Genomic DNA, 26,454 nt, shown 5'->3' with positions numbered 1-26,454 from the left:
ATTTTCCTTCCAAGGATACACTGTTTCTCTTCGTTAAGCAACAATATCACCATTCTCCAACGTTCCTTTTTGGCTGTTTCCAATTCTTGATTATTATGTCCCATCGTTCTGTTGGCGCACAGAGCTCGAGTTCGGCCACGCGAAGGAAATGCCCTTCTGAATCTTAAGTCCAACCGTCGAAGGATTTTTGAAACGTGTGGGATTCTGCACCCGAATATTCATTAAATTTCCCACTAGTTTTTTCGGTGTATATGAACCAATGCCGTGAAAGTGGAACAACTGATACCATTATCGATGAGGGTAGAAGACCCGGTTGAGATTCAACAACAAATGCTAGGGAGAGGCCAAGAAAATTCAAACGAAAGTCGAGACGTTTCTCCATAGAGTTTCTAAATATGAATCTGAATTTATTAACACATTTTCGTTGCTTAAATACTAAGTTCTTTGATGGTGTTAATTTGTATTGGATACGACGTTTCCACGTGTTAGTGCAATTACTGTGTGCGTGTGAAAGAGATAGAACCTTCTTGCTTTTGTTCTTTTGCTCTTGGCGTATCCTTTTTTGAAGCTTCGTTCCTTATGTTTGTGATTCTGGACCATATGGTTTTTTTTTCTACCCCGTGGGAGTTCTTGTTATTGCGATCCTACATGGTTTTGGTGCATCTTATCCGTTTGTACGCCTGTATGTTTGCTTTTGCTCGTCTAGCATTCGCTGAGTGGGTCCTATGCAAATTGCTTCTAATGTTCTTTCTTTTGCGCCTTATGCTTATCTCGGGTTGTCGTTTTTCGGAGCTTTTCCATAGCCATACCTTTTTTATATTTATTTAGGACACCAGGAAAATTAACGATACCGAAGACGATAAGTTGCAATTTTAACGCAAACCTGGCCTGTTGCATTCGCAACAGTTCCGAAGAAATAAGTTTCATGGTGCAGTAGTATTCGCCTAGGAATTCTGTAAAAGCTATCTGTTCTTAAACATAAACCCGCATCCATTACGAACTTCATCAGCTTCATTACAACTTGCCCTCTCATTCATTCTATCTTATACAGAGTAGACTAATTAAGGACTTTTCTACTCTTATTAAACAAAAGACTTTCATCGGCGGTGATATCTTCAATTATGACAGCTGGAATAGAAAAAGGCCTGGCTTATGTGTTGCATAAAAGGTCCAATTTTATGAAGTTTTGATTTTGATTGAAACGTCTGTAGTACTTCATTTTAGAAAACAAACTACATTAATTTCGTATCCATTGTTAGACAATGGACTTCAATCGAGAGTTGTTTTCGATTTAAATTGAAGCTTTTTAGTTCAACCGCACAAATGGATTGTTTATTTTGTTTTGTGAGTTGTTTGATATACTATTATCATTTGGTAAATTTGACGCTCCACTATTTATCTATTCACTATTTGGCTTCAGTATTTTAAAATTCAAATTCGTTTTTTATGAAACATATTAGTATTCAAACTACAATCGAGCTTTAAATTAAATTTGTATCACTTTTCAGCACATAAACAGCAAGTGCCATTTAGCATCTTGAGTTGAAAATATGTATATAAAGTTATTGTGAATTATTTGAACAATAGATGCGCAAATGATTTTTCTAACACGTGTATCCGCGTATAACACGCTTGTGTAACGAATACATAGCAGCGTGCAAAACAAAACAAATTAGACACCGGGAACCAAAAACACCACACGCACTGCACGAGCAAAATACAGAAAATTTTACGCAAAAGTAACAGGAGAGCATATTTACTAAGAGCAGGCACGTTTCTGTACTGAGCTCATTCGTTGCAACTGTAATTTTGTACTGTGGCACTAGCAGGAAAGCAGTTTTAAAAAAAACTCCAATAGATGGCGCTACCAGTTGAAGCGTATGAAATGTTTCATACAATTAGCGTCATCTATGGGTTACTAGTATATTTTCATTTCAATGCATTTAGCGTCATCTGTTGGCAAACAATTTGAAACATTTCAAGCTTTTCAAACATTTTAATGATTTGAAATGTTTCAACCGTTTGTTGCGATCATTAAAAATGTTTGTTGATCCTCTTAGCTGGTATGCACTCCTGATACTTTTTGCGTATAATCTTCCGTTTAGCCGATCTGGGCGGAATGTTTTTTTTGTCGATCAATCTTCATCGTGTAATATGCGTTACTAATTCATGTTATATGCCTAGATATGTGTTCGCAAAATTGTTTGTGCATCTATTGAATGCATAATTTTGTAAAATGTTGACAACTTTTTGTTTCAAGCGGCGTGATCGTAGTTTCTGTTTTCGTGCATACCAACGCGTAAAAGGAATGCAAACAAAACGCGGTTGCTGTAGAACAGCTAAAACAAGATTTATTAAAACATCGAAAGGTTATCAACAAATCCAGGTGCCTGCTTTCTGTTTATTTCATAAGATAACAACTTGACTCTCTTTTTTGTTGGTAAATCGATCAAATGTCTCTTATTTTACAATTTATTTCTATCATCATAAGGAGTAGAAAGAAGCAGAAAGCTATTTGAAATATTAATTGGACAAGTCTTGTCGTCGACATAGATTTATTTATCAGTGCATAAATCAGACAAATCAGTTTCCCATCTACCTCGGTGGTATCTTTTTTTCTCGAAGCAATCAACTTACCTTTACTTACCTACGCTACTTCGGTACTTAAAAGTATGATTAATAAGCAACAGAAAAAAACACAAACAGCAGTATATTTTATAGTCGTAAACACAACGGCATCTTGGTTTATTCCATCTTAACCTACGGTTTGCTTCCTTTGTTTGGTTTATCTCGTATGATCGATTTTTGTTTCTCGTAACCTTACAGCCACAAAAATCAACACAACTCTAAAAAAAGAGTAAAACTAGAGCACACGGGCTCTCATATCAGCTACAGTAACCTTATCGCTTACGTAAACAAAACAAAACTATTTGAAATGTGTTCCTGAACCCGGTGCACCACGGCACGAGCCTGTGGTGCAACGTAGACTGTCTGCTTCTACAATTCCTGCCAAAAAAAAACATACAAATCATGAAAAGGAACTACACGCCGTACGACAGAGACGTTCCCATTAGATTTGGGAAAATTTCTGATAATCTACTTTTAATTTGTTTGGTTGAGGGGGAGAGAAATGAAAAACAAAACCATTACCGTAGCCCCCGAGTGAGGAACGTTAAATTTCGCTTTTCCTCCCGACTTTCCTTACTGACTAGAGAGATTTTTGTCCTTAACGAGACAGGACGTTCTATGGCTAAGAGAAAGGTCTTCTGTCAGCTTAAATTAAAAGCGAAGCAGCATACAACTGTTTGAATTGTTTCGAACGATTTTTTTTTTGTTTCGTGTGTCCAAAGAGGCAGAAAAACGCAAGCGTCTTAAATAAGCTAGTGCAACAAGATTGAAGAAATTACACTACATTATCTACAAGGAGAGAAAATAAAAACGTTATGTCCCGTGCCTGGTAACGCTTCTCGATGATGTTAAAAATGATTCCTCAATTTGTTTCGCTTACAGAGATATGTTAGGATCGTACCCGGTTGAAGAGTAAAGGAAAAGACATTAATTCCGGGCCGGTCGCCTTTGTTCCATAACGAAGAAGTAATTCTACACAACGAGGTACATTATTTTTATGTAGCAACTTCGCCAACTGGAGAAAACAAAGTTCGTGCGCCCGAAACCGTATCTGCGAGATTGTTTCTGTACAGTTTACATGCTGTCTGCTGTTTTTGTAGGAAGCTCGCTGGAATAAGACAACGGTGCAGCTGTTCCTTTCGCTATCTATCTCCACGTGCACTATCACTTCTCGCAAACATGTTTCTGACCAATAGGCAGAAAGCGAATGCTTCCATTGCTCGAGTCTCTTGATATTCTGATATTATTATTAATTGCCGTCGCTCCTCAATTTGTACATCGCAATAGAGCATGCTACTTCTTGGCACCGCCGTACAAAACTGATAATTCAACTTCTTATTTATTCTGTCGCAAGAACACAGCGCGCGTTTGCCAGTAAAGGATACCACATGTTTCGATTCATGTGTTGAAGGTCTAATCGTTGGTATCGCCGCAGTTCGACTCTAGCTAATCCTAAGAACTTAGTGAACGTTCAGCCTTTTTCAAACCTCGTGCCAAGTAAACCAGTAACGAATAACGAGGCATACGTGCAGATTGTACACTACGCTAAAGCATTGCGCACTACGGTAACAATGCTGCATGGAACCACGCGCGAAAGCATATACTTTTTTTCTCTGATTCAAACACTAAACGCAACAAAACGCAACGCAAAATAAACTTAATTCAAGCAGCATATTGTGGAGTACGCAGGAAGAATGTGTGTTTGTACGAAGGAAGAATCTGACCAAAACCTAGGGTAGGTTTAGGAATAGAACGGATGCTACTGTTGGCCACTGAAAGCAAATCGTGTAAAGAATAACTGAAATGGATTTATGTTTTCATTGCAACACTTTTAACGGTGCTGCTTGGATCATTTTGGGCTGTTTGGAGTTTGTACAAGGGTTGTAACATGGTACGAAAAGTGAGAGAGAAGCAGTCAAAGTGGTAATAGTAATAGCAGCAATGATAAAGTGCTGCAGAAGCCTGAAGAACACCGGCACATGGAAATCCCGAGCAAAACGGGCACACCCGAACTGAACCGGGCGATGCAATTGTTAATTAAACTACCTAAGCCTACTCAAGGTGTTCGCGAGACAGTTTTCCGGATGGAACAATGTTCCCTTGCTGTTGAGATCGAGCTTTTTTGGTGGGCGTAGATTGGGGTGAGTTTTTTACCGATGAGGAACCAGCTTTGCTTCCTATAAATGGGAAGAAAAAAGAAAAGAAAAATGGGAATAAAATAGAATGAACAAACTAAAGTGCCAATTTGTTGCGAACGAGCGCAGCACCGGAGGCCCATGAAGATGAGGAGGAAAAGACGAATCTGAATACGAGGACGAAACGATAACGTATGGACCAAAATCACGTGTGTCTTTGAAGCATTCTTTAAAGCCTTGTCGATCCTGCAGGAATGAAGACGTCGACGCAAAAGTAGCGAGTCAACAGCCTTCGTGACGACAAAAATTACGTGCTGGATATGTCTTGATAGCCATACCCCACCGGAACGTCTGCCTAACCGGGACTCTTCCAGTTCGGCAACGCTCAGATGTGCCATAAGAAAATGTAGAAAAACGGCAAGCACCCTTTTAATAACCCACACAACGCAAAACTTCGCATAGCCACCGGGCGACGACATGAACCCGTAGCGATGCATAACACGCGCTCTCGCACGCAAGATTCTCTTTCTCTCTCATTCTCTCCACAACACAAAACGGACAGCAAATGAGAGAAATGCGCGCCAAATTGTGGCTGAACACGCGAACGCACGAAACACGTCAAGAAAGCCCACCGCGTGACGGGTAGCCGTGTTTTTCAATTGTTTTGGGTTTGTTTTTAGAACGGCAAAAATAGATTCTTACGCACAACGTGTTCCTTCAATTGGATTAGGTAATTTGACACCGACACATCGAGGAAATGTAATACATTTAATAATGTTAGGCCTTTGGTGGTTGAGTAGCCTTAGACATACTTCTTAACAAGCATCGTAAGAAAGGTAGCCATTTGAAATTGATAGAAACCTTATGTATGTGGATGCAAACATGCTCTTGTGATAAGTATTTTATTTTAAAATATAATTAAAGCATCTTAAAATTGTCTACGGCATTGTTTTACCCAAACAAATGTTTTTGTTTTTTTTCAACGGATGATTTAAATTTGGACTCGAGGCACGCGATGTGACTGTACAAGAAGTGTTATAAAATTTTACCAAAGCAAAAGAGAAAAAAATCATGTAAAATTGCATCGTAGAATAACTCGAATCGCGTGTCCAAATTAGTTATTTGTGTTCTCCACCCAGACGAACGTTACACGATAAGGTGCTTGTCGCTTGACGAAAAAAAAAATATATATATATAACACAAATTACACGCTCCACCGCACGCGATTCGGTTGTTGGTGGTCATGGGATTGGTCAAGCCACAAACACGAGAGTTAGATTTATTTTCCACTCCTGACAGTCTGCTGCGGGTGGTGATTTGAATACGCGCGGTCGATGGATTTTCTTCAATTCTATCCATCGTTTGCTGCTATGAAAAGAGCCCTTCGATAGCCTTTTTGCACAAGGCCACCGGTCGCTCATTTGCTTATCCTTGCCAGCACGGGTTTGGCATGGTATCAGATCGTGGCTACACAGCACATGATTGACAACCCTTCGCACTCATGATACGTACGTGGCATAAGTTTGAGTATCCGTTTTTGTTGCCGAAAAAATCAATTATTTAAATTGCTTTGCTCATTTGACACGTAAAACAATCGACAGTCATGAATGGTGGGGAGGAAAGCCAGCAAAATGAAATAAGAAAAGTTCTAATACATCCACAAGAAACGGAACAAAATATGCCATGAAACATAATCGACACACGAGCATAGCTGTATCATAGCTAGTAACAGTAATTTCATAATATTTCAAGCCGTATTTTAAAACTCTACGGCATGGCAAAATGGATGGGGCTGTAGTGGGAATAAATAAGCGTTCAAATAAAACCACATAATAACGGCGAGCATAACGAAGCGGCGCACAAACCAAACTAGAATAACAATGTGAAGCATAAATTGTTTTTTTTCTCTTTAGCACAAGCAATCCTGGATAAAGTTCACGAGTTTTTCAATGAAACAGAAAACCTTTTTTTTGATTATCCAAGCTTGTTTGTACATGCGTTCAACTAAAGCGATAAGCGTTGAAGCCACATAGGTACAACATTTCTTTTTAGGGGCCGACAATTGAAAGGCATAAAAGTGCTGCCTTTACTATAAATCGCGCTAAAAAAATCTAAGCTTCATCATGCTTCTCACCTATCCGATCGAAATGCCTTTAGTATAGTTTATCCTTTTTTATAGCTATCTATAATCACATCACAATACTGCTGTGGTTTTTTTTTCGCTTTGCATCCCATTACCAACAACCAGTGCATGACAAGGGTGTCAAGCATGCGTTGTGGGTATCAGTGAATGGTGCGCAGTTTTCAAACAATCTTGATCTTGATATCATAACTGGGACTGTTAATGTCGATCATCTTCATCTTGCCGCGGGCGTGGGCTACAAACAACGGATGGACGAAATACTCGGGCCCTTTGGGATTCCAGGAACAAAGAAAGTGTGATTATAGGAGCTATCCTGGGAGATAATGATAGGGTGACGTTCAATGAGAAGAAGCCCAGCCGGTTTCCATCTGAGTCAGACCAATGGCGCTAAACAGCGACTATCAGTACAATCGTGACGGAATCGAACAGGAAACGTGATAAAGGTCGTAACCGGTGGCGTGTTCCCTTCGAATATATACACGGGCGACAGCAAAAAAGTGTGCGCATGCTTCCCCATGATAAGCTTTGATTCAGCGTGTTGCTATATTTGGCACTGGCCACCAATCGCAACGAGGAATGCTAATCGAACGACGCGATTACGAAGCTGTGGTCGCGTTAACCCGGTTTCGTGATAAGCAGCGACGCAACTACTGTTGTGTTGCGCTGCTAGAATGTAAGAGCATCTTCAGAAGAAGGAAAGAACAGGTTCCGCATAGCAATCGAGCGGTGTCAGTACACTGAGACAGCGAAAGAAAAAGCAATCACGAATACCCATCGGGTGATTCAAACCGGATTTAAATCATACGGCCCTTGGGCAAGCGTGAACTTTGATAAAAGGGTTCTTCAATGAGTAAGGAACTAAATAAGAAGAAATTAATCTCACCTTTCGAGTCACCCGATAGGATGGCGGAATCTTTAAACGCGCGATTCATTTGCTTCACCGGAGATCCATCTCTCGAGTCGTCCTCCTAAAAGCGTGATAAACCGAAGTTTTTGATATTTTTGTTCAACTCTTTGGGCAAATTACACTCATATTCATTCATCACATACCTCTATGTATCGATGCCATAGCATGCAACCGTACACGAACAGCACTGAGAGAGCCGCCTGTATAATTAACCACACGACGATGTTTTTCACCTGCGTGCGTTCGAACAACTCCTTGCCGTTTTTGATGCACAAAATGGCTTCCGATACCAAGATGGCAATGTACACCCAGCACTGTGTGCCCAAGCGCTTGCAGGCAGTATCCGTCACGTAGATATAGTACTGCCGGACTGATGGCGCTGTGAAAAGTCCAACAAATACTAGCCGTCCGATGACGACCGGATGTGACGGGGGCATTTCGAAAATGTGCTTCAAAAAGAACGTGTTCAGTTCAGTCAGCTAGAAATAAGGAGACAATAAATTGTTATTATAATTGTTTCATTGGCTCCGATGGTCAAATCCGTATCAAACCTGCCACAGCAGAACGAGTTGGCATACGGCGAAGAACCGCATGTAGGTGCACTTCGGGTCGAGCCACCGAACTGGTGCCCAGCTTTCGGGGGTAAACTGAAGAACAGCGCGCTTTAGCTTGCCGGTGGTAGACGAGATGTCTCGGATGCTGGCCCACTTGTACTCGCGCATCTCGAGCAGTTTGCAGATTTTCAACCCGCACCAAATGCCAAACCCATTGCACACCAGCACATCCAGGATCAATGCGTCCCACCAGCACTCGGCAAAGTTGGGCAGCAGATGCGCGAACGTTATCTCCGTTATCTCCCACATCACCGAGATCGCCCACAGGATGCCCATGTGTCGAATCAGCACGGCCTTGAAGGCCCAACCCAGGAAGTGGCCCCAGGCAAACACGTCCACGTGGGACCAAATGCGATCAAATGACATATCCGAGCAATTGGCGGCATATTGCTGGAAGGACAAAAAACAAACAGATGGCGATTAGTTGAAAGAACGTAGAATCTGATACTGGCGGGATCGATTCAGTTACCTTCTCCATGTCGATGTGGAAATCTCTAAGCTTCGGATCGAACCAGTAGAAGATCCCCATGATCGATTTGTAATCCTGGAACATCAGAAACTGCAGCAGCATCAAATAGAGCACGGACAGGCCGAAAAGCATCCGCCACACCACCGGGTGAGGTCGCGTGAACGGCCCATTTGGAAAGGCGAGCACCGAGATTATAAGAAAGAAGAATATGACGCACAGCATGCCGGCCCAAATGTTCTCCTGAATATCGGACTGGTTGCTAGATGGTAGGCCGGGGAATGTAATCGTGAAATGAAGCGAAGGATGCATGGTTAGTCGGAGCAGATAATTCATTTATAAAAGGATTTTGTTTCCTTCAGTTTCATAATTATTAAACGTCTCGTTAGAAACAGTTATTCTTTTTCAGTTATATACGCTAATGCCGAAACTAGCTATCAAACATTTATGCTTAGAGAACGAAGAAAAAAGCATTACATGGATCGAGATAGGACGATAGTTAATTACGTGCAACACATTGATCCACAAAGTGCAAAGTTCGAACGTTATGAATGTCGATACTCATTCTGTGCTTCTTGAGTTAACAATCTTTTGTTAATGCATTAAACACTTGGTGACAAGCTATATTTGATATGATCGGCTACAACGACAGTACGGGACGATTATCTAACCCGGAGGTGAATTTTTGACAAAACATTCAATTTTATCGTCATTAATTTTTTTTATATTCATCTTTTCTAAAAGTGCTAACACACGAGCTCGGTTCAAAGTGCACATACTTGTTTTTCGCTCAGAATAGTCTAAGAAAAGGTCATAGATAGGCATTTTGGAAGTACAAGGCATTACATTTCGTTTAATACTCGCTAATACTTACCGGACAAAGGCAAAGTACATCACTCCGAATATCGAAACGGCCAGCAATGTTATCGTGTGCGGTTTGTAGAAAAAGTCTAACGATATTTCATCAACCGGCCGTTCGTTGATCAGCTTAAACTCATTGACCGCCATCGTGTGCCGTGAAGCATGGAGTAGCGATTCACTGCCAATGCCACCGTCCGCCGTCGGCGGTGGCGGACTGTTCCGTTTCTTCATGTTTCGTCGATTCAACACAATAACACCTTCCGGAAACTGCGCTTCCGCGTTCTGGGCCAGCGTTTACAGAAAGACTCGTACGTATGTTGCTAGGTCGCGAGAATGGAAGCGCTGCACAGCCTGCTGCTATGCTACTCGTCTTAATTTCCTTTATACTGCGTGATTTTCTTAAGGATCCGCTCACGGCGGAAAACGCTGCCTAAAGTGGTTTAATTTACCGCACGCTTGTTTCGTCTTAATTAAATTAAAATCGATTCTGCTGGCTAGGGACTAAGCTCAATGTTAGGAGAAAAGCCTTCTCCGAAGACACTTTAACCGCAAAGCATCGCGCTTTTGGGTGGCGTGAAGCGTACCACTAAATGCGGGATTAGGATGCGTATCAACGGCACGTCTTATCACAGAATCTTGTACAAGCTCAAGCCCGATGGTAAAGTAGCAGTTTTCTAGATTTCAACCGCTTTCGGTTGATCTAGCGCAAAGGAGCCCACACTGCTCCTTCAACCACACACGCACAATTGATTACATCAGAGCGCTGCACATGACAGCACTAAATTTGGCGTGGATTAGCGAGGTCTATTGACCGGTCACGCATTTCAGCTGGAAGTTCGTACTCTAGTTGCACGGTCCAGAAATGGAATTATCAAAGCAAACACTCTTTCGCGGTCGAAGCAAGTCGCAACATTAAAAGTAAATAAAATACTACCGACCCAGCACATTTCGCAAAAACCGATCAAGAACAGGTTCGGCCATAGCTATTTTTATAGCAGCCTTATCACAATGAATTATGACAGCCATTGCCTATAAGTTGTTATATCCCATTTGCATTAACAGAACTTTGCAATTACTGTAAACAAACCAAAATCGAATATATGTACGAATTTCATCCAAAACCAAATATTTAATAGTCGTATTTTCAAATAATTATAGATGATTCAGATCCTTACACCATCTTCTACTTCAAAAAATCTCTTATCGGCTGTCATTGCAACGTCAAGTAGTGATAAAAACAACAACTTCTTGCTACGTGTTTGCAAACGTTTCGGCTATTCTTGTTTACACAGTTGAACTACTCCACAGCGAATTCTGATTTGATAAGAAAAACCTTCTATAAGCGTGAAGCATGCGGTTTCTGGATTCCTTGCGGCGATTAGATGCTTACCCAAAGATAGATAATGAATTTAGCATCCGCACGGTTTGCGGCGCTGCACGTAAGGAAACACACTGCAGCAGAATTAAACGCCGGTATAATTATGGATTGTAATATGACTGTTTCTTGGAATCGATTTCAGTCACGCTTATTAGTACGATTGTAATAGTTACCCTGGTGATAGGGGAAATTAATGCTTACCTTTCACCAAACGTTTCGGAAGAACTGTTCGTGGACACAACTCGGGGACATAAGCTTAAAATTAATCTAGACTTCACTATTCCGCGAATATCCTGTGATTGTAAGTCTCATCGGCTGATACTTTAGCTATGTACGAATTGACCTGCGTGCTTCTCTTCCAGACGTTTCATTGGATGCTCAAGATTCAACCGGAGAACAGCATCTACACATCGAACATAACATCTACAAACGAAGACTAGATTTGCTGGGCAATCAAATTGAAGAACCCAAAAAGGAAGATATTCAAGCTTCCACCAAGCGCATTTCAAGCACGGAAGCGCCCGTGACGACCACAACTAAACCTGCGTGTGGAAGCTGCTACGGTGCTGAAAAAAACGCTTCTCAGTATGTTTGCTGTTGCCTCAAATTAGCAAAAAGCTTACTAAACTTATTTGTTACCTCTCTTTATCCTAAGGTGTTGCAACACGTGTCAGGAAGTGATTGATGCATACCGGGAAAGAAAATGGAACCCGAACGTGGAAGATTTTGAGCAGTGTAAGAACGGCAACGATGGCAGCGTGGAAGGAAAGGCATTTAGTGAAGGCTGTCATATCTATGGCACCATGGAAGTGAATCGTGTTGAAGGACGTTTTCATATTGCACCTGGAAAGAGCTTTTCAATCAATCACATTCACGTGCACGATGTCCAACCGTATTCGTCCGGCAGGTTCAATACGACACATAAGATCAACACGCTTTCTTTCGGAGAACAATTTGGATTCGGAACCACGCGACCCCTTGACGGTCTCATGGTTGAAGCCACAGAAGGTAAGATACTAATGTGATTTTAGGTGTAAGCTATCGCTAGTTTATATATACCATCTTAAAGGTAGGAGCTTTAATTTTATCAACGGCATCAAACCCCGCCAAGGGATGTCCAATCTAGCATCGAATGCCAGTTCCAATTGCCATGAACGTACCGAATGTGCCACCTCCTTGTATCATCACTTTTCCTACGTTGTTGATCAGCTCTCGGCCACGCATTCCGTATCTGAAGATCGCATGATTATTTCACAATTTAAAAAAGATATTCCACAAGACAGTTAGGATTGAAACCCAAAATACGATCACAATTAATACTGCCCTCTGCTTGTTTCTCCTTTCCCCCACTCGTGTAGCAGTGAAAAGTGTTTGACAATGTTTGTTTCTAAATCAACGTGGCATTAGTAACAATCAAACATACGATCGTAGTTTGGGCTTCATACTCGCTGCTAGATTTGCTTCAAGTTACCTTAGGGCAGAAAATCCTCCGAATAGCGCTCCGCTGGCCATTCCAACGCAGAAACCAATCGTGAAACCCATTTTCATACGATCAAAGCAACTGGGTTGTTGGTTCTGGTTGTACACACTTCCTGGTACCGCTGGCATGATTGTGAAATGTTGTACTTTTCCTACTAAAAGATAATTGTGGTTTACGAGTGTGGCTGTTTTCAGAACACCGGGTATTTCGGGTAAAAGTCCTTAAAATGCGTTGCAATAACACACCGTAATCACGTAATAGGGGTTTGTGACGTTTACGTTGACATGTCAAAAGAAATGTTAACGTCTGCTTCTTGTTTTATAGCAAATTCTATGGTAAAGTGATTTATCATTTTTAAATTTCTTTTCAGGCGCAATGATGTTCCAGTATTATATCAAGATTGTTCCGACCATGTTTGTTCCCTTGAATGGGCCAACGCTGTACACAAACCAATTTTCTGTGACAAAACACCAGAAAAGTGTGACGGCCATGAGCGGCGAAACGGGAATGCCTGGCATTTTCGTCAATTATGAGCTATCTCCTCTGATGGTAAAATTCACCGAAAAGCGGAAGTAAGTCACTATTTAAAAAAAAATTTAAACATAATTTACTATAACTTGTTCGATGTATTTTCCAGCTCTCTGGGTCATTTTGCAACCAATGTATGTGCAATAATAGGAGGTATTTTTACGGTAGCCGGTATAATAGATTCGCTGTTGTTCACGTCGATACACGTGATTAAACGTAAAATCGAACTAGGGAAGGCTAGCTAATGTCCGCCCAATCGAGCTGACACTAAGAATTTGTTTTACAAAGAATCTCTCTCTCTCTCTCGAATCGCTCTTTATGCAGATATGGAAAAGTTTCCATTAGATGTTCTTTTTATGAATCTTTTTATTTTGCTTTAAAAAACTGCAGTTTTTGTTTAAAGTGTCTTTAAAAACCGATTGTAACATTCCATGTTCGATTTGGCTACTTCTGTAACGAACTCCTCGTCGGTCTTCTCGGCCAGTGATTTTAGCGGAATATACAGCTCTTTCTTGGGATCGTACTGCACTTTGCCAAGAAATTTGAGAAATCCGTGTCTTTGTTTGATCCGAACGTCGCGTGTCAGTAGTAAGTCGGGTGTTTTCAGAATTTCGGCATGAGAAATTTTCATTCGGCGGTGAATATATTCGAACCGGTAGTGCAAAGCATCTGTATCTGCGTGAGCAAAAACAAATATAAGATTATTTTTTTATCTCCATCTCTGTAAATGGAGCTATCATACTTATCATCCATATTCTTGGTTTGCTAAGTAATAACTGTTTGACTTCGTTCTTTTGGAATCCCATCTCTTCCTGCACAGAGAAGGTATTTTTGCGCACATGCTCTAGATTGTATGTAATTAGTCTCGGTTGTTTAGTAGCCAGCATCCTGACCTCATCTCCTTGCAGGCTAAATGTTTTCTGAAAATATCCTAGCCGTCCATCTATGCGTTTGGTGTTGAGCAAGAGCCAAAAAGGATTTTTAGTGACGATGCGTGCGATTTGCTCCGGCAGAAATCGTTTCGAATGCAGATAATTTATCCTTGTGTCTAAATCTCCCAGATCCTCTTTAAAAATCAACGGGTTTTTTGTAAGGAACTCTCCAAGAGCATCTGTCGGTACTCCATTATCCGATAGAAAACGAATGTGCTGCTTCATGTCGCGTTCGAAATCTAATCCCAAAACAAACTGTGTAATGCCTTTGCGTTTCTCGAACTTGTGTAATTCGACACCCAGCGCTACGAGTTGTTGCAAACTGTGAGATTTGTTCACGTAAGCAGCAAAGTTGAACGACGGCTTTGTGTTTGGAAAGACCTCCACAGCCAGAGGATCTTCCACCGGATCAAGTACAAGCCGCTTTTCTTCTCGAAGCACTTGCTGGAATTCATGCTGTAGATCATCTTCGTACAGTTGCAGATCTTTGTGATGAGTGTTAGTAACAGATAAACTCGAACATAACTGATAACTCTGCACCAGTGCACCAGATTGCACTTGGAGTAACGTTTTAATGAGTTTGGACACAACGCTTCGCATGTTTTTTCTTTTTTAATTAAAATAAATAATGCCTTCTATTAATGCCATATGCATGCGGTAATGTTTTGTTTACAAAATGCTAACAACTGATCGTCCCGACCTGGCCGTGTCGTATCCTTGTGTCAAACAACTGTCATAAACACATAGTCAACATTATTCTCCTCAAAACAAACCAGTTGCCTCTTAGACGAGCGCGTCGTGATATATTCCGCCCAAATTTAACTCCCTGTGCAACAACATACAAACTGTGAAATGTCTCTGGCCGATGAATTACTAGCCGATCTGGAAGATGACAACGATGACGAGGTCGAGGAGATGGATACCATCAAAGAAGACGGGAAATCAGCGGTGCCCGGTGACGAAGATGAGGCGGACTCTGGCGGTGAAGAAAATGCCGTCATTTTCGACATGAAAGAAGAGCCCATGGAAATAAACCTATCCGTGGATTCGATTAGAGAAATATGCAAGCTGCGAGATTCCGATCGGTTGGGCAACGTTCTATCCGAAATTGAAAAATATGCCAAAAATCCACGCAACACGAATGAGATGGTTGGGAACGTGGAATCCGATCCCGAGTATCAGTTGATAGTGGAAGCAAACAATATAGCGGTCGATATTGATAATGAAATATGTGAGTATTTTATTTGCATATGATCCTGTCGGAAAATAAGAATTCTATCCTTATACTTGAATGACTTCACAGCAACAATTCATAAGTTCGTGAAAGACAAGTACCAAAAACGGTTCCCGGAACTAGATTCGCTCATCATGGTGGAGATGGACTACATTCGAAGCGTCCGAGAGCTGGGTAACGATTTGGATCAAGCCAAAAACAATGAACGTCTGCAAGAAATTCTCACCCAAGCCACGATTATGATTGTTTCTGTAACGGCTTCAACAACGCAAGGGTATGGCGGATAAAACAAATTGTAAGCACGCAAACACATTCATATTGAACCAACTATTTTTATTTCTAATAGAGTGAAACTGGAACGACACGAGCTAGATCAAATCAATGAGGCGTGCGACATGGCGGTGGAGCTGAACGACTTCAAAAGCAATATTTTCGAGTATGTTGAAAGCCGCATGACTTTCATCGCTCCCAACATGTCGATGATTGTGGGAGCTTCCACTGCAGCGAAACTGGTTGGGTTGGCTGGCGGTTTGACAAAGCTCTCGAAAATGCCCGCCTGCAACGTGCAGGTTTTGGGTGCACAGAAAAAGACATTATCAGGGTAAGGAACTGGTTTTACTGGTTATGTATACATGTTCGTTATGTTCTAAATTCCAGTTGGTTTTCTCAGATTTTCCAAGGTTGCTATGCTGCCCCACACAGGTTATGTGTATTATTGTGACATTGTACAGGATACGCCTCCCGATCTGAGGCGTAAAGCGGCACGTCTAGTGGCCGCCAAGTGCACGCTAGCGGCACGTGTTGACGCGTCTCATGAAAGTCACCTGGGAGAGATCGGCCAGCGATTTAGGGAGGATATCGAGAAAAAGCTTGATAAACTGCAAGAACCGCCGCCGGTGAAATTCATTAAACCGCTACCGAAACCCATTGAGGGTGGAAAAAAGAAGCGTGGTGGTAAGCGTGTGCGTAAAATGAAAGAACGTTACGCTATTACCGAGTTCCGTAAGCAAGCGAACCGAATGAACTTTGGAGATGTAAGTATTGCAACAAGTTTCGATTACCTAGACATTTATCGATTTTTCTGTTCAATTCTTTGTCTCATTTTTTAACAGATTGAAGAAGACGCCTACCAGGAGGATCTTGGATATACCCGCGGTACGATTGGCAAAGCTGGAACAGGAAGAATTCGACTGCCGCAGATCGACGAGAAAACTAAGGTGCGCATTAGCAAAACGCTACAGAAAAACCTTCAGAAACAGCAGCAGGTTTGGGGTGGAAGCACGACGGTGAAGAAACACATTTCCGGTACGGCATCGAGCGTTGCTTTCACACCCTTGCAGGGTCTGGAAATTGTCAATCCACAAGCAGCTGAAAAACCGACCAGCGAATCAGGAGCAAAGTATTTCTCAAACACATCTGGATTTTTGTCCGTTGGCAAGAAAACTACGTAGATAAGTTAGACATAATTACAAGAGTTGTTCAATTAAGAATATCAATAAAACTTTAAAAACCTTAGATCAATCCCACAACTGAGAAGTTTTGAATTGATCCTTTTCAGTTAACAGTATGTGATTTGTTCTTTTGAAAGAGATCTCAGTTGCTGCATGCGTCAGTAAAAAACTTGTTAAAGTTTTAACTAAATATTGAAAAAGCTTTTAAGCAATGAATCCTTTCAGTGACACTTTCTAAAAAACAATGACGATCAACCATTGCTTCCATACCTTTATCGAATCAAAAAAGGAGCAAACATATTTTTACGCTACAATTGATTCTATTTACGCACACAGATGATTCTATTTAATCTCCTACTACCAGTCTCAAAAATCTTACTCCCATGGAAACGAGAGCGAGAAGAGATTTTTTTAAACCATAGTCAACTACGGCTGTTGAGATGCTAATAAAATACCCGAATTTAATCTATGTTTAGTGTTATCTTTTCCTATAATTCTTGGAAATATTCGAAATGATTACAGCCTTGCTAAAATTGTCATTGAAGGGCGTTTTTCGAAAATGTATGCCTAGCGACGTTTGTTGGATATTTTCCAAAAAACTCATGTCGCATTTGACTACAATCGTAAACCCACCAAATACCACACATAGGCACTAGTTTTATTGATTTGTTTAATAATAATGACGATAATTAAACCTGCGACTAGATGCTAAATTGCCTGAGTAACAGTACGAACGATGCGTTTCGCATTCGGCCATGCTTATCATTTCCCGCTGTCACCTGCCGTCAGCTTCCGGTAATCATTTCTTCACGTCCGGCTCTATGAAACTATACTGTCTCTTAACTGCAACGGTTCAACAAGAGCAAAACATCGAGCGCGTTCGATGGCCGGGTTAGCTACCGCCTTATTACCGACGGCAAACGAAGCATGTCGGACGGAAACATTACCTCAACCTGCTCCGTGGGTGGGTGAGTGTGCCGAGCACGGTGTGCAGTGCGGAAAAAGGACGCCGTGCGCGGTAAGGACGAAAATGAGTCACGCGGTCCCCACGCCGGGCTTTCACTTACCGGTTAGTTTGGATTTGTTCAGCTTATCGGTCAGCTTTTCGTTTAACACCTCAATAAAGGTCGGCGTGACGTGGCCCTCAGCATCGCACATGGTGACGCGCTTAGCGTCGCCTTTCCGTATGCTTCCGGTCGGTTTCAGGATCGACGCCGTCTGCTTCGGGGTGGGGATGGGCGAACTTCGAACCGACACTGTGGACGAGAAGGGAACATGGCCGGGGCAACGGGCGCACCATCGCGTGGCGTTGAAACGAAAATCGCAATCGCTGTAGCAATGTCTAAGAAGCATTTCTTCCAAACACCAAACAAACTCACGAACAGATTTCAAAAAGAGAGCAAAAAGAAAAAGAAAACCAAACTGAACACACACGCACACACATGGTGCATTACAAATCGCGCGGGTTAGGTGTGAAGATTCGACACGGCACACGCAAGGATTCAAGCGTAACTCCGAAGGAAATGTGCATTTGTTCATCGTACCTCGAAACGAAACAATCCAAAGAGAAAATCATTGACCGAAAAATCAAGCAAAACAACTGTTTGTTTTTTGTTATACTGTACACGTAATTGTTGGCTTTCTTTTGTTCATTCGTTTGTACTAATTAATACGCTACACGGTGGAGGCTTCGCACCGAAACGCTTGCTCCTTGAACGTGTTAAACATACATTGGCCTAAATAGAATCCTAAACATTTCACTAATTTATCGCTACGGGCCTCTACCAACGGCCCTTATCTTTAGGGTGTTCAAGGAAGAACGGTAGTAGCACTGTTATCGAAGAGTTTTTGGTTCGTTCGTACGCTTGCCGGTTTCTACGTGGGATTGGCGAGGATGGGTTTGAAGGATGGTGTATGTTAATAGTATATGCAGGTGTTCCGTACTGCAGAGTATGCAAGTATACAATTGCTTCTAACATGGGCAAGGTGACTCTGTTTCGATTAGTTAGCTCACTAATAAGGTAGTAGTATCACTTTGGTTGCATCCGGTTATCTGCACACGCGAGGGCGATTCCATCGTGTAATACTTTCACATTTATGTTACTCCTGCTTCCGCACGCTACTGCACCGAAAATGCATTGCATTGGTTGGAGGATGTGCGTAACGAGAATGTGTATATGTGTGTGGGTGTAGTTTAAGTTTAGTATCAGAATTTTATGGTTTGAATGACTAATTTATACCGCGCATTTGCATCGGTGATGGAATGCAAGTTTGTTTTTTTTTGTAAATTCTAGCCTCTCGGATTACTTTCGAATGATTGTGAGTTTTTTTTTTCGTTTTAAAGCACATCAAACAACAGCAACGCAACAACACCAACGGCCATTAGGCAAAGGCATCAGCAATCAACAACCATCACAACAAACAACAACAACAACATCGACCACGACAACGACGACGACAGCAACAGCTCCACAGGAGCATCAGCAACCTGGGGTGCCACCGTGCCGGGTGCCGAATCGATTCACCGTGAGTTAGAGCTTGGTGTCGTTGATGTTGCCGGTGCCGGTGCTGGCGGGCGTGGTCAGGAAGGTTGGAATGACCACCACGTTGGTCAGTGACGCGTCATCATGCAGGCTGTGGGAGCGGCTGTGCCGACCGGACCGCGGTGCCGGACCGAGGAAGCCACCACCACCACCGACACCGTCGTCACCGCCGTTCAGCGTACCGTTGCTGGTTGCAAGCTCGGTGAGGTTGGGATTAGTAAGGTTGTAAGTGAGGCGAGGTGGTGAACCGATTTCCGAGCTTTCCCGTATGGGCGCCAGGTGCTGGCTAAACATCTCACCGGTCGGGCTGGGTCGCTCGCTGCCGCTGACCACGTCCTCGAACGCATCCTCGTTGAGCGTTTGTAATGCGCCGCAAATCATCTGCTCCTCGAGCGTCACCTGCAGATCGGAAAGTGTCAGGGTGGACACACGGGAATGGCGCGATGAGGGAAAAGGAAAAACGAAATAAAATATTAGAACGGATACACGATTGCCAGTAGTAGTTTCCCCATAAATTTCCACATAAGGACAGGCGTTTTTTTGTGACTATCCATTAACGCGAAGGAAAAAATAAACACGATAGAATCAAACTAGTTACGATGATGGAAGTAGAACAGGGAACAACATAAGTGGTATTGCACATCACAGTAAGCTTGGAAAGACAAAACTATAGTCGAAGTGGGCGCAATATGAAGATAAACATAAGGATTGCTTACAAATATGAAGAATGTTAAAAATCATATGAGTATTTGTATCGAAGTTCGAAGCAATTTTCAAATTTTAGAAGATTGATTGTTTTGTTTTAACTTTCTAATTTTATAACCAGTACAAATTATAAAAAGTGGACAGCTGAAGAGAATAAACAATATGAGCTTATTTCATCGAATAGAAAATGAGAATTGCAAAGGAAAGATAGTATACCCTCTAATCTACGATGCGAGGTGCCCAGAGAACCACCACATGGTGCAAGTCAAACAACGAAGAGACAGAGTAACTTTCTGAACACTATAAACGTGATGTTGTAGGAAAACAGATATAGAACGAGAGAAGAAAACAAGCGCAGTACCAACAAAAGGACGCGATGAAAACAAAAGAAGAGCTTGAAGAGATAAAGATCACTTATCATCTTTAAGAGTTCGGGAAAATGCAAACAAATACAACGGAAAATTATTGACGACGATATCACGAACTAGTCAACTAGAGTAGTACACAACTAGGAGTGAAGGTGGTTTTTTTGGTTTTATAGAAGAAACAAAAAAAGGACAGGGTAAGTTACTTATTCACAGCTGGTTCGAATAATTTAATATTAGACACAGATAGGGGTTTCGTAAGTTACCTGAATATATTCGTAATCATGCACTTTTGCTGGCTGCTTTTCCAGAAACACGCACACATAGGGACACGCAACGGTTGCACACAAGAATGTGCATGTGTGAAAGGAGTGTGGTATTGTTTCAGGTTTTTGTATAATTATTTTGCAAGATTGTTTGGGTTTGTTTCCAATTTTTCGGGTAATCGATCGGGTAAATGACCGACATACGCCACATGTGTGATGTTTGAGTTGAAGGAATTTAATTTGCGGATTTCATTTATGGCGGTTGTTTGGGCAGGACGAAGTAGAAGGGAATGTTGCACACAAGATGCGCATCGATTTTGTCGCGTACCGTGTTTTTGTGTGGTTGTTTTGGCGATGAAATAATCATTGAAATTTACGATCAGTTATGCTTGCCTCGTATATGCTAGAGTCTCTTTCTCTCCCCAATCCGTACCGGGGTACTGGAAGAGTATCGGAAGGACACACTTACCTGTTTTTCCAGCATATTCTGCGACTTCTGACGGATCGGTTGGAAGCTGCTCGAAGCTGAACCGAACGGTGGCGTCGACTGAGCAATCGGTTCCGGCAGCTCAACGGAATCGGCCGTACCCTTGGCGAACGAGGTGGTCTTCGAGAGTTTCCTGCTCGGAGGCTGCGACATGCTCGATTCGCGTAACGCCGTAACTAACAACTTGAACATTTCCCAGTGCCCAAAGCTAAGATGAAGCACCGATTTTAGCTCATCCAGGCTGCAATACATCAGCACTCTGCCGGAGATGGCGTTATCGCGCAAAACCGGTGCCATACGCTCCATTGCCGGTTTAAGATCGTTCACCTGTCCCAGCAAGTCGACCAGTTGCTCAACCGTTAGGCTGGATAGCTGCACGTTCGACAAATCGATATCGATCGGTGGAGACGTCGATGGTCCATTCGAGGTTTTGTGGTTTGTGGCCTTTCCCCGGTTACTGCTGCCGACCCCAGCGGTCGTGGAATGCTGTTCGTGGCTTGGATGTTCAGTTATGATAGGGCCACTAGCTTTGTTTAATGCTTCGTTTACGAGCGGATTCGCGCCCGGGTTTAGTAAGTTGGCCCAGTTCGCATTTGCCCAGCTCATCAACGCCATCGCTTGTGGCTGTGGGTTGTAAAAGTTTGGCCAGTTTGCTAAACTGTTCGCATGCTGTGGCGTCGGTTGAAGCACGTTTCCGTGGTGAATCCGGTGGTGATGAGATGGTATATATCCACTTGGCTTGCTCGGTGGAAGCACGGTCTTCATCGGGATGATGATGCCTTCGTCTTCCAGTGCTTGCTGGTCCTCCTTCAGCACCTTTCTCAGGTAAGGATCGAGATTAATGGTGAATGGCAAGAATATACGCAAATCCGACACTAGTAGGTCGGATTTGTGCAGTTGCAAGAATGCGTCCAACTTGCGTTCATCTCGATCCAGATCGAGCAACGCAGCCGCCTCCCGGAGACACGTCAGCTTTGGTCGAACTCTACCAACGAGAAGCAGTAAGGTTAAACAACATCTCAACAGACATCGAACGATCCAAGAAAGCGCTTTTCACATACTTATCGTACACAGCTTGAAGTGACACTGAATCGTCAATGCTGTCGCCGGCTTGATCATGTTCCAGCACGATCATGCTAGCACGCAGTGGCCACTGTTCGGTGAGGTTTGTCCACGAGCTTAACCGGTACCAGCTGAAATCAATTTGGAAGGCTTTCAACAGCCGCACTGCAAAGCGACAGGAACATAAACGTCAACACTCTCATGCCGGATCCTTCGTCATAGCTTACCCGTGATGTAGATAACGTTCATCAACCTGCGCATGCTTCTCGGGTTGACATCACTGAAGTAGTCATCGGTAAGGATGATCTTAGACAAATCGACTGGCGGATTTTGGCCCAGCTTGTGCAGGTTCGAACCAATCGAGCTGGCGATCGAGTCGGACACGCGCAGCTTCTTGCTTCCGCCGCGGGACGAGCTCGGCATCGCCCGTAACTTCTCCTGCGATGACATGATTTCCGACGCGTTTGACAGCCGTCGAGCCGACGCCGAGTGTCCTAGATGCGGTTGATCATCGTCCCGACTCATATCGGGCATAACACGTCGGTAAGCGGACATGGCGGTGTTTTGCGCTCGCTGCACTTTCCGCAGACCCGAGTTCTGCAGGTACACCGGAAGATGCACGAGATTGCGCAGAAAGTCGTGTCCTCCGATGCCTCCTTCAGTGAACAGCCGGCGACTGTTTGCTTCGGCCGCCTTAGCTATGACATGAGGATCCACGGCTAGGAGCAGCACAAATGGACGTTGCGGTCCGGATAGAAGCGTTTGTACGGCGTTCAGAATCGTGAGGGTCCGCTCGGTGTCGCACGAGTCCAGTGCATCGACTACACCGACCAGCCGACTCTGTTGTCCGGTGAAGGCATCCAGACAGCGCACCATATCCGTCATTAGGCTCACTTCGGCACCGAGAGCCGTTAGCGGGGCAGCTTCATTGCTGTTGAAGGCACGCTTCAGGTGTTTGCCCTGCGACATGAACAGCGCTCCGACCAGCTTCGACCAAGCGTGCAGGTTGGCGATAGCACCGGCCAACAAGATGCCTAGTAGAACATAGATCGCGACGGCTATTTCATCACGCCCTTCCATCCCGTACTCGGAGTAGATGATCGAGAGTGAAGCCGTTGCCAGGATCCCCAGCGCACCTAGCTCGAACATGAGCACTACCGGCATGCAGCACATTTTACGCCATTTCCATCCTCCGGTAGCTTTTACTAAAGGTGTGCGGGGAAAAGGAAAAGCTATCAAGCTTCTATTGCGAGTTACGCGAGGCGCTTCGGTGGGGATTGGGAAGGTTCTACTTACGGGGTTTGGGCCGAAAAGCACGATACAGTCCGGTCGCCAACGAACCGTAGTGTGCCTCGATTGCATCGAACAAGGACGCCAGCATAAGCGCTACGGCAGCGTCTCCATTTGGGGCGGCTCCACTAGCTTCTGCGAAGTGAAACCTAACCGGCATTGGCTGCTGGTCACTTTGCGGTCCTGGCGGATGACAGAAGGCGACCTGCAGTATCAAACGCAATCGGCCGAGCTTACGCGAGAGTCCATTGTGGAGCAAATACGGCCACTCGAGATCGTACCGCCGATTGAGAAACTTGACCAGGATGTCCGCGAAGTAGATGAGCACGAGCAGCGCGACTCCGGTGACCAAACCCCATACGTAGCTGCCGGATGCCAGGCCCACGATCGTACCGATCAGCAGGACAATGTGTAGGCTGATGAGAAAGAACAACCACGACGCGTCGATCGGTGGTTCCGACCACGAGTGGGCGAAGTTCCGCATTTCATCGCGAAGTTCCGTCAACAGGAAGCTCTTACCACTGCCCCATTTAGCGTACAAACCCACCGTAATAGGGGTTGTAAGGGTTGGCTCGCAGAGGACGTCAGCAAGCGCCGACGAGTACAACCCATATCCGAGCATGCCTTCTGAGTCCTCGTTGGCGTTGAGTCTTCTGTTCCCGAATACCTGCCCAAGGATCGTCTTCTGGTGTGTAGCATCGATGGCGTACGGTGTTTCGCCCTCTTTGTTGGATCGGTATAACAACTGACCATACTTGGGGTTGCTTAGCAAAGCCTCGACGATTGCCTTCGAACGAGCACGCATGGCCACGTGCAGACAGGTATCACCTCGCTTGTCCGTTGCACCCACCTTCGCCTTACGCTCAAGCAGCATTTGCACGATCTCCAGGTTGCGATTGCGAACCGCTCGCAACAGTGGCGTGTCCCCGTCTTTGGTGGAGAGCTCCAGATCTGGGTTTGACTGTAGGATCAACTTCACGATCGCCGTGTGTCCCTTTTCAACGGCAGTGTACAGTGCGGTCTTCTTGTCCTTGCCCTGTATTTCCACGTCCACGTGGCGTTTCATCAGAATTTCCACCACACTCCGGTGGCCACCCTTGACGGCGTTGATAAGCGGCGTGTCACCGGCTCGATCCTGCACGTTCAGATAGGCTCCGGCTGCGATCAGTGCCGACGCGATCTCGGTTAGTCCTTCGCGACACGCGATGGACAGTGCCGTCATGCCGTCTTTGTCCAGCGCATTCACGTTCGGTTTGCGCTCTAGCAGCAGGCTGACGCACTCCTGGAAACCACCACTGACAGCCACCAGCAACGGGGTCCACGAGTACATGCCAGCCGTGTCGACGTTCGCCCCAGCCTTTAGCAAAACGTCCACGATATCCGCGGTTCCTTTGCGGCAAGCCCATACCAGGGGTGTGGTTCCGTACTGGACAAGGGAATCGAACATACCAACGTGATAAATGATATTTATTCAGCAAAACATACAATTAGTAGCCAATACTCGTGGCAGACCCCCAACAAAATGAAAAATATAACATAACATTAACATTTGTACCATATTTTCTAGTCTGACTTTGTAGAATAATTGTACCTTACCCACACAAGATATTGTTGGCAGGATTAGATTAACATAGTATCACATGTGACGTAACTTTTATACGATCCTCAGCTAAGGTAATAAATACAATCTTTAGATCGAATAGTTTTGAGACTTCACTTTTGGCGCCATAATGTGTACACGAAATTTGTCTCCTCAATGTTGAATAGCAAAATAATCATTAAATGTATTCTTCAGATTAGAATGCTTATTACAAAAACAATCCATTTAATCTCGTGTTCATAATGTTTGTCCTTCAAATAGGATTTTTTAATTACATAAATATTGTGTTAAATAAATTGATGCACGTTGATATCGAAAACGGAAAACATGCACCATTATCGTATTAAACAGTCTTGTTTGAAAGGCAACTTTAAGGAGATCTATAAAAGCTTAACCATTGCTATATTTCAGCTGGCTCTTAGCCTTGAATACGATGTTTAGCTAGGAGCTAATTTAAAATACAAAAAGTAATATTTTTTTCTAATACTGTCACAACCATGCCTTCCTGTTTAGGCCTCTCGCCTTACGTTGAAGGTCTTTAGTTGGAATTCTCTCAACTTACCTTATCACCTACGTTCACCTTCGCGCCTCCCGTGTTAACCAGCAGCCTCACGATTTCAGTGTGCCCGCGTCCTGAAGCCCACAGCAGCGGATTGAGATGATAGTTGCCGTGGGCCTGCACGTCCGCACCGCGTTGCAGCAGTAACCCCACGACACTTGTGTGGCCCTTGTACGAGCCCCACATAAGGGCGGTCCAGCCGCCCATATCCCGATGTTCCAGCTCAGCGCCATTGTCTAGCAGCAGTTCCACGATCCCGACGTGGCCAGCTTTGGCTGCGAAGTGCAGCGACGTCCAGTTGTCGAGATCCTGCGCCTGTACGTCAGCTCCACGGGCTAGAAGCTCCTTCACGAAATGCGATGCACCGCGGCCACTTGCGACCATCAATGCCGTTGTATTATTCTGTTAAAGGAGAGCGTAAACCAGAAGCAATGAAAATAAAATAAATTTGTTGATCTGGAAGCAATGGAAAGTGATATGCTTACCTCATCTCGATCGTCCACCTGCAAGTGGCGTGTGCCAAGGAATGATTTTAGACCAGCTAGATCATCCGATTCCAGGTACTGAAGGAGCGAACGGTGGCCCAAGGATCCCATCGAGTCGCACCGATTCAGCGCCTATAGGGGGCCAGCCGGGATGAAAGTGAGCATCAAAACGAGAGCAAAAGCACATGTTAGAATAACTCGCGTACCGCAACATAGCTTCATTTGTTGTTCAGAAACTAAGACTAACAATCAAATCAAAATGGAAAAAGACAACTCTAATACTAGACTGACAAAAACCAAACACGCTTCTATGGTGTATCGTTGCGCTAGCTGTA

The 26,454-nt window shown here is 43.7% G+C and overlaps 6 protein-coding genes and 1 non-coding gene across 7 annotated transcripts; 2 read left to right on the top strand and 5 right to left on the bottom strand.

Moving 5' to 3' along the window:
• Positions 1 to 2,959: 2,959 nt before the first annotated feature.
• On the bottom strand, positions 2,960 to 9,985 carry LOC128730539 (phosphatidylserine synthase). The gene is made up of 6 exons (XM_053823591.1): positions 9,768 to 9,985; positions 8,897 to 9,155; positions 8,365 to 8,817; positions 7,957 to 8,292; positions 7,790 to 7,874; positions 2,960 to 4,805 (listed from the first exon to the last, which is right to left on the bottom strand). The coding sequence occupies exons 1-6, from the start codon at positions 9,983 to 9,985 to the stop codon at positions 4,681 to 4,683; spliced, it is 1,476 nt and encodes a 491-aa protein (XP_053679566.1). The 3' UTR covers positions 2,960 to 4,680.
• On the bottom strand, positions 5,020 to 5,195 carry LOC128722241 (U11 spliceosomal RNA). Its single transcript, XR_008410797.1, has one exon. It is a non-coding gene; the product is annotated as a U11 spliceosomal RNA (small nuclear RNA).
• Positions 9,986 to 11,051: 1,066 nt separating the features above from the next.
• Positions 11,052 to 13,642, top strand: LOC128730533 (endoplasmic reticulum-Golgi intermediate compartment protein 3). The gene is made up of 6 exons (XM_053823585.1): positions 11,052 to 11,193; positions 11,275 to 11,433; positions 11,495 to 11,717; positions 11,788 to 12,140; positions 12,983 to 13,184; positions 13,250 to 13,642. The coding sequence occupies exons 1-6, from the start codon at positions 11,106 to 11,108 to the stop codon at positions 13,383 to 13,385; spliced, it is 1,161 nt and encodes a 386-aa protein (XP_053679560.1). The 5' UTR covers positions 11,052 to 11,105; the 3' UTR covers positions 13,386 to 13,642.
• Positions 12,164 to 12,855, bottom strand: LOC128730536 (reactive oxygen species modulator 1). Its single transcript, XM_053823587.1, has 2 exons — positions 12,604 to 12,855; positions 12,164 to 12,363 (listed from the first exon to the last, which is right to left on the bottom strand). The coding sequence occupies exons 1-2, from the start codon at positions 12,738 to 12,740 to the stop codon at positions 12,255 to 12,257; spliced, it is 246 nt and encodes an 81-aa protein (XP_053679562.1). The 5' UTR covers positions 12,741 to 12,855; the 3' UTR covers positions 12,164 to 12,254.
• Positions 13,449 to 14,672, bottom strand: LOC128730534 (transcription termination factor 3, mitochondrial). Its single transcript, XM_053823586.1, has 2 exons — positions 13,883 to 14,672; positions 13,449 to 13,815 (listed from the first exon to the last, which is right to left on the bottom strand). Exons 1-2 carry the CDS (start codon positions 14,670 to 14,672, stop codon positions 13,538 to 13,540), a joined length of 1,068 nt encoding a protein of 355 aa, XP_053679561.1. The 3' UTR covers positions 13,449 to 13,537.
• A 252-nt stretch (positions 14,673 to 14,924) lies between these two features.
• Positions 14,925 to 16,770, top strand: LOC128732260 (U4/U6 small nuclear ribonucleoprotein Prp31). Its single transcript, XM_053825438.1, has 5 exons — positions 14,925 to 15,303; positions 15,376 to 15,580; positions 15,653 to 15,907; positions 15,977 to 16,340; positions 16,419 to 16,770. The coding sequence occupies exons 1-5, from the start codon at positions 14,925 to 14,927 to the stop codon at positions 16,755 to 16,757; spliced, it is 1,542 nt and encodes a 513-aa protein (XP_053681413.1). The 3' UTR covers positions 16,758 to 16,770.
• Positions 16,771 to 19,190: 2,420 nt separating this feature from the next.
• Positions 19,191 to 26,245, bottom strand: LOC128721288 (kinase D-interacting substrate of 220 kDa). Its single transcript, XM_053815025.1, has 8 exons — positions 26,120 to 26,245; positions 25,638 to 26,036; positions 23,482 to 24,901; positions 22,413 to 23,390; positions 22,185 to 22,350; positions 21,106 to 22,108; positions 20,637 to 20,669; positions 19,191 to 19,699 (listed from the first exon to the last, which is right to left on the bottom strand). The coding sequence occupies exons 1-8, from the start codon at positions 26,228 to 26,230 to the stop codon at positions 19,289 to 19,291; spliced, it is 4,521 nt and encodes a 1,506-aa protein (XP_053671000.1). The 5' UTR covers positions 26,231 to 26,245; the 3' UTR covers positions 19,191 to 19,288.
• Positions 26,246 to 26,454: the final 209 nt, after the last annotated feature.

The sequence above is a fragment of the Anopheles nili genome, chromosome 2, assembly GCF_943737925.1.
Source record: "Anopheles nili chromosome 2, idAnoNiliSN_F5_01, whole genome shotgun sequence".
In the NCBI taxonomy this organism is placed as follows: domain Eukaryota; kingdom Metazoa; phylum Arthropoda; class Insecta; order Diptera; family Culicidae; genus Anopheles; species Anopheles nili.
This window is presented reverse-complemented; position numbering and strand designations above follow the sequence as displayed.

Bases quoted from the DNA above. Each gene is read 5' to 3' on its own strand.
- LOC128730533 (XM_053823585.1), top strand. From the start codon at position 11,106: ATGCGGTTTCTGGATTCCTTGCGGCGATTAGATGCTTACCCAAAGATA. The intron at 11,718-11,787 runs GTATGTTTGCTG...CTTTATCCTAAG, and splicing joins GCTGAAAAAAACGCTTCTCA to GTGTTGCAACACGTGTCAGG. The intron at 13,185-13,249 runs GTAAGTCACTAT...TGTATTTTCCAG, and splicing joins AAATTCACCGAAAAGCGGAA to CTCTCTGGGTCATTTTGCAA.
- LOC128730536 (XM_053823587.1), bottom strand. From the start codon at position 12,740: ATGCCAGCGGTACCAGGAAGTGTGTACAACCAGAACCAACAACCCAGT. The intron at 12,364-12,603 runs GTAACTTGAAGC...TGCGATCTTCAG, and splicing joins GGAGGATTTTCTGCCCTAAG to ATACGGAATGCGTGGCCGAG.
- LOC128730534 (XM_053823586.1), bottom strand. From the start codon at position 14,672: ATGCGAAGCGTTGTGTCCAAACTCATTAAAACGTTACTCCAAGTGCAA. The intron at 13,816-13,882 runs GTATGATAGCTC...TTGCTCACGCAG, and splicing joins ACCAAGAATATGGATGATAA to ATACAGATGCTTTGCACTAC.
- LOC128732260 (XM_053825438.1), top strand. From the start codon at position 14,925: ATGTCTCTGGCCGATGAATTACTAGCCGATCTGGAAGATGACAACGAT. The intron at 15,581-15,652 runs GTATGGCGGATA...TATTTCTAATAG, and splicing joins ACGGCTTCAACAACGCAAGG to AGTGAAACTGGAACGACACG. The intron at 15,908-15,976 runs GTAAGGAACTGG...TGGTTTTCTCAG, and splicing joins CAGAAAAAGACATTATCAGG to ATTTTCCAAGGTTGCTATGC.
- LOC128721288 (XM_053815025.1), bottom strand. From the start codon at position 26,230: ATGGGATCCTTGGGCCACCGTTCGCTCCTTCAGTACCTGGAATCGGAT. The intron at 23,391-23,481 runs GTAAGTAGAACC...GCACACCTTTAG, and splicing joins TGCTTTTCGGCCCAAACCCC to TAAAAGCTACCGGAGGATGG. The intron at 22,351-22,412 runs GTAAGCTATGAC...GTCGCTTTGCAG, and splicing joins GAACGTTATCTACATCACGG to TGCGGCTGTTGAAAGCCTTC.
- LOC128730539 (XM_053823591.1), bottom strand. From the start codon at position 9,985: ATGAAGAAACGGAACAGTCCGCCACCGCCGACGGCGGACGGTGGCATT. The intron at 9,156-9,767 runs GTAAGTATTAGC...CCTACCATCTAG, and splicing joins ATGTACTTTGCCTTTGTCCG to CAACCAGTCCGATATTCAGG. The intron at 4,806-7,789 runs GTGAGATTAATT...TCCCATTTATAG, and splicing joins CCTATCGGGTGACTCGAAAG to GAAGCAAAGCTGGTTCCTCA.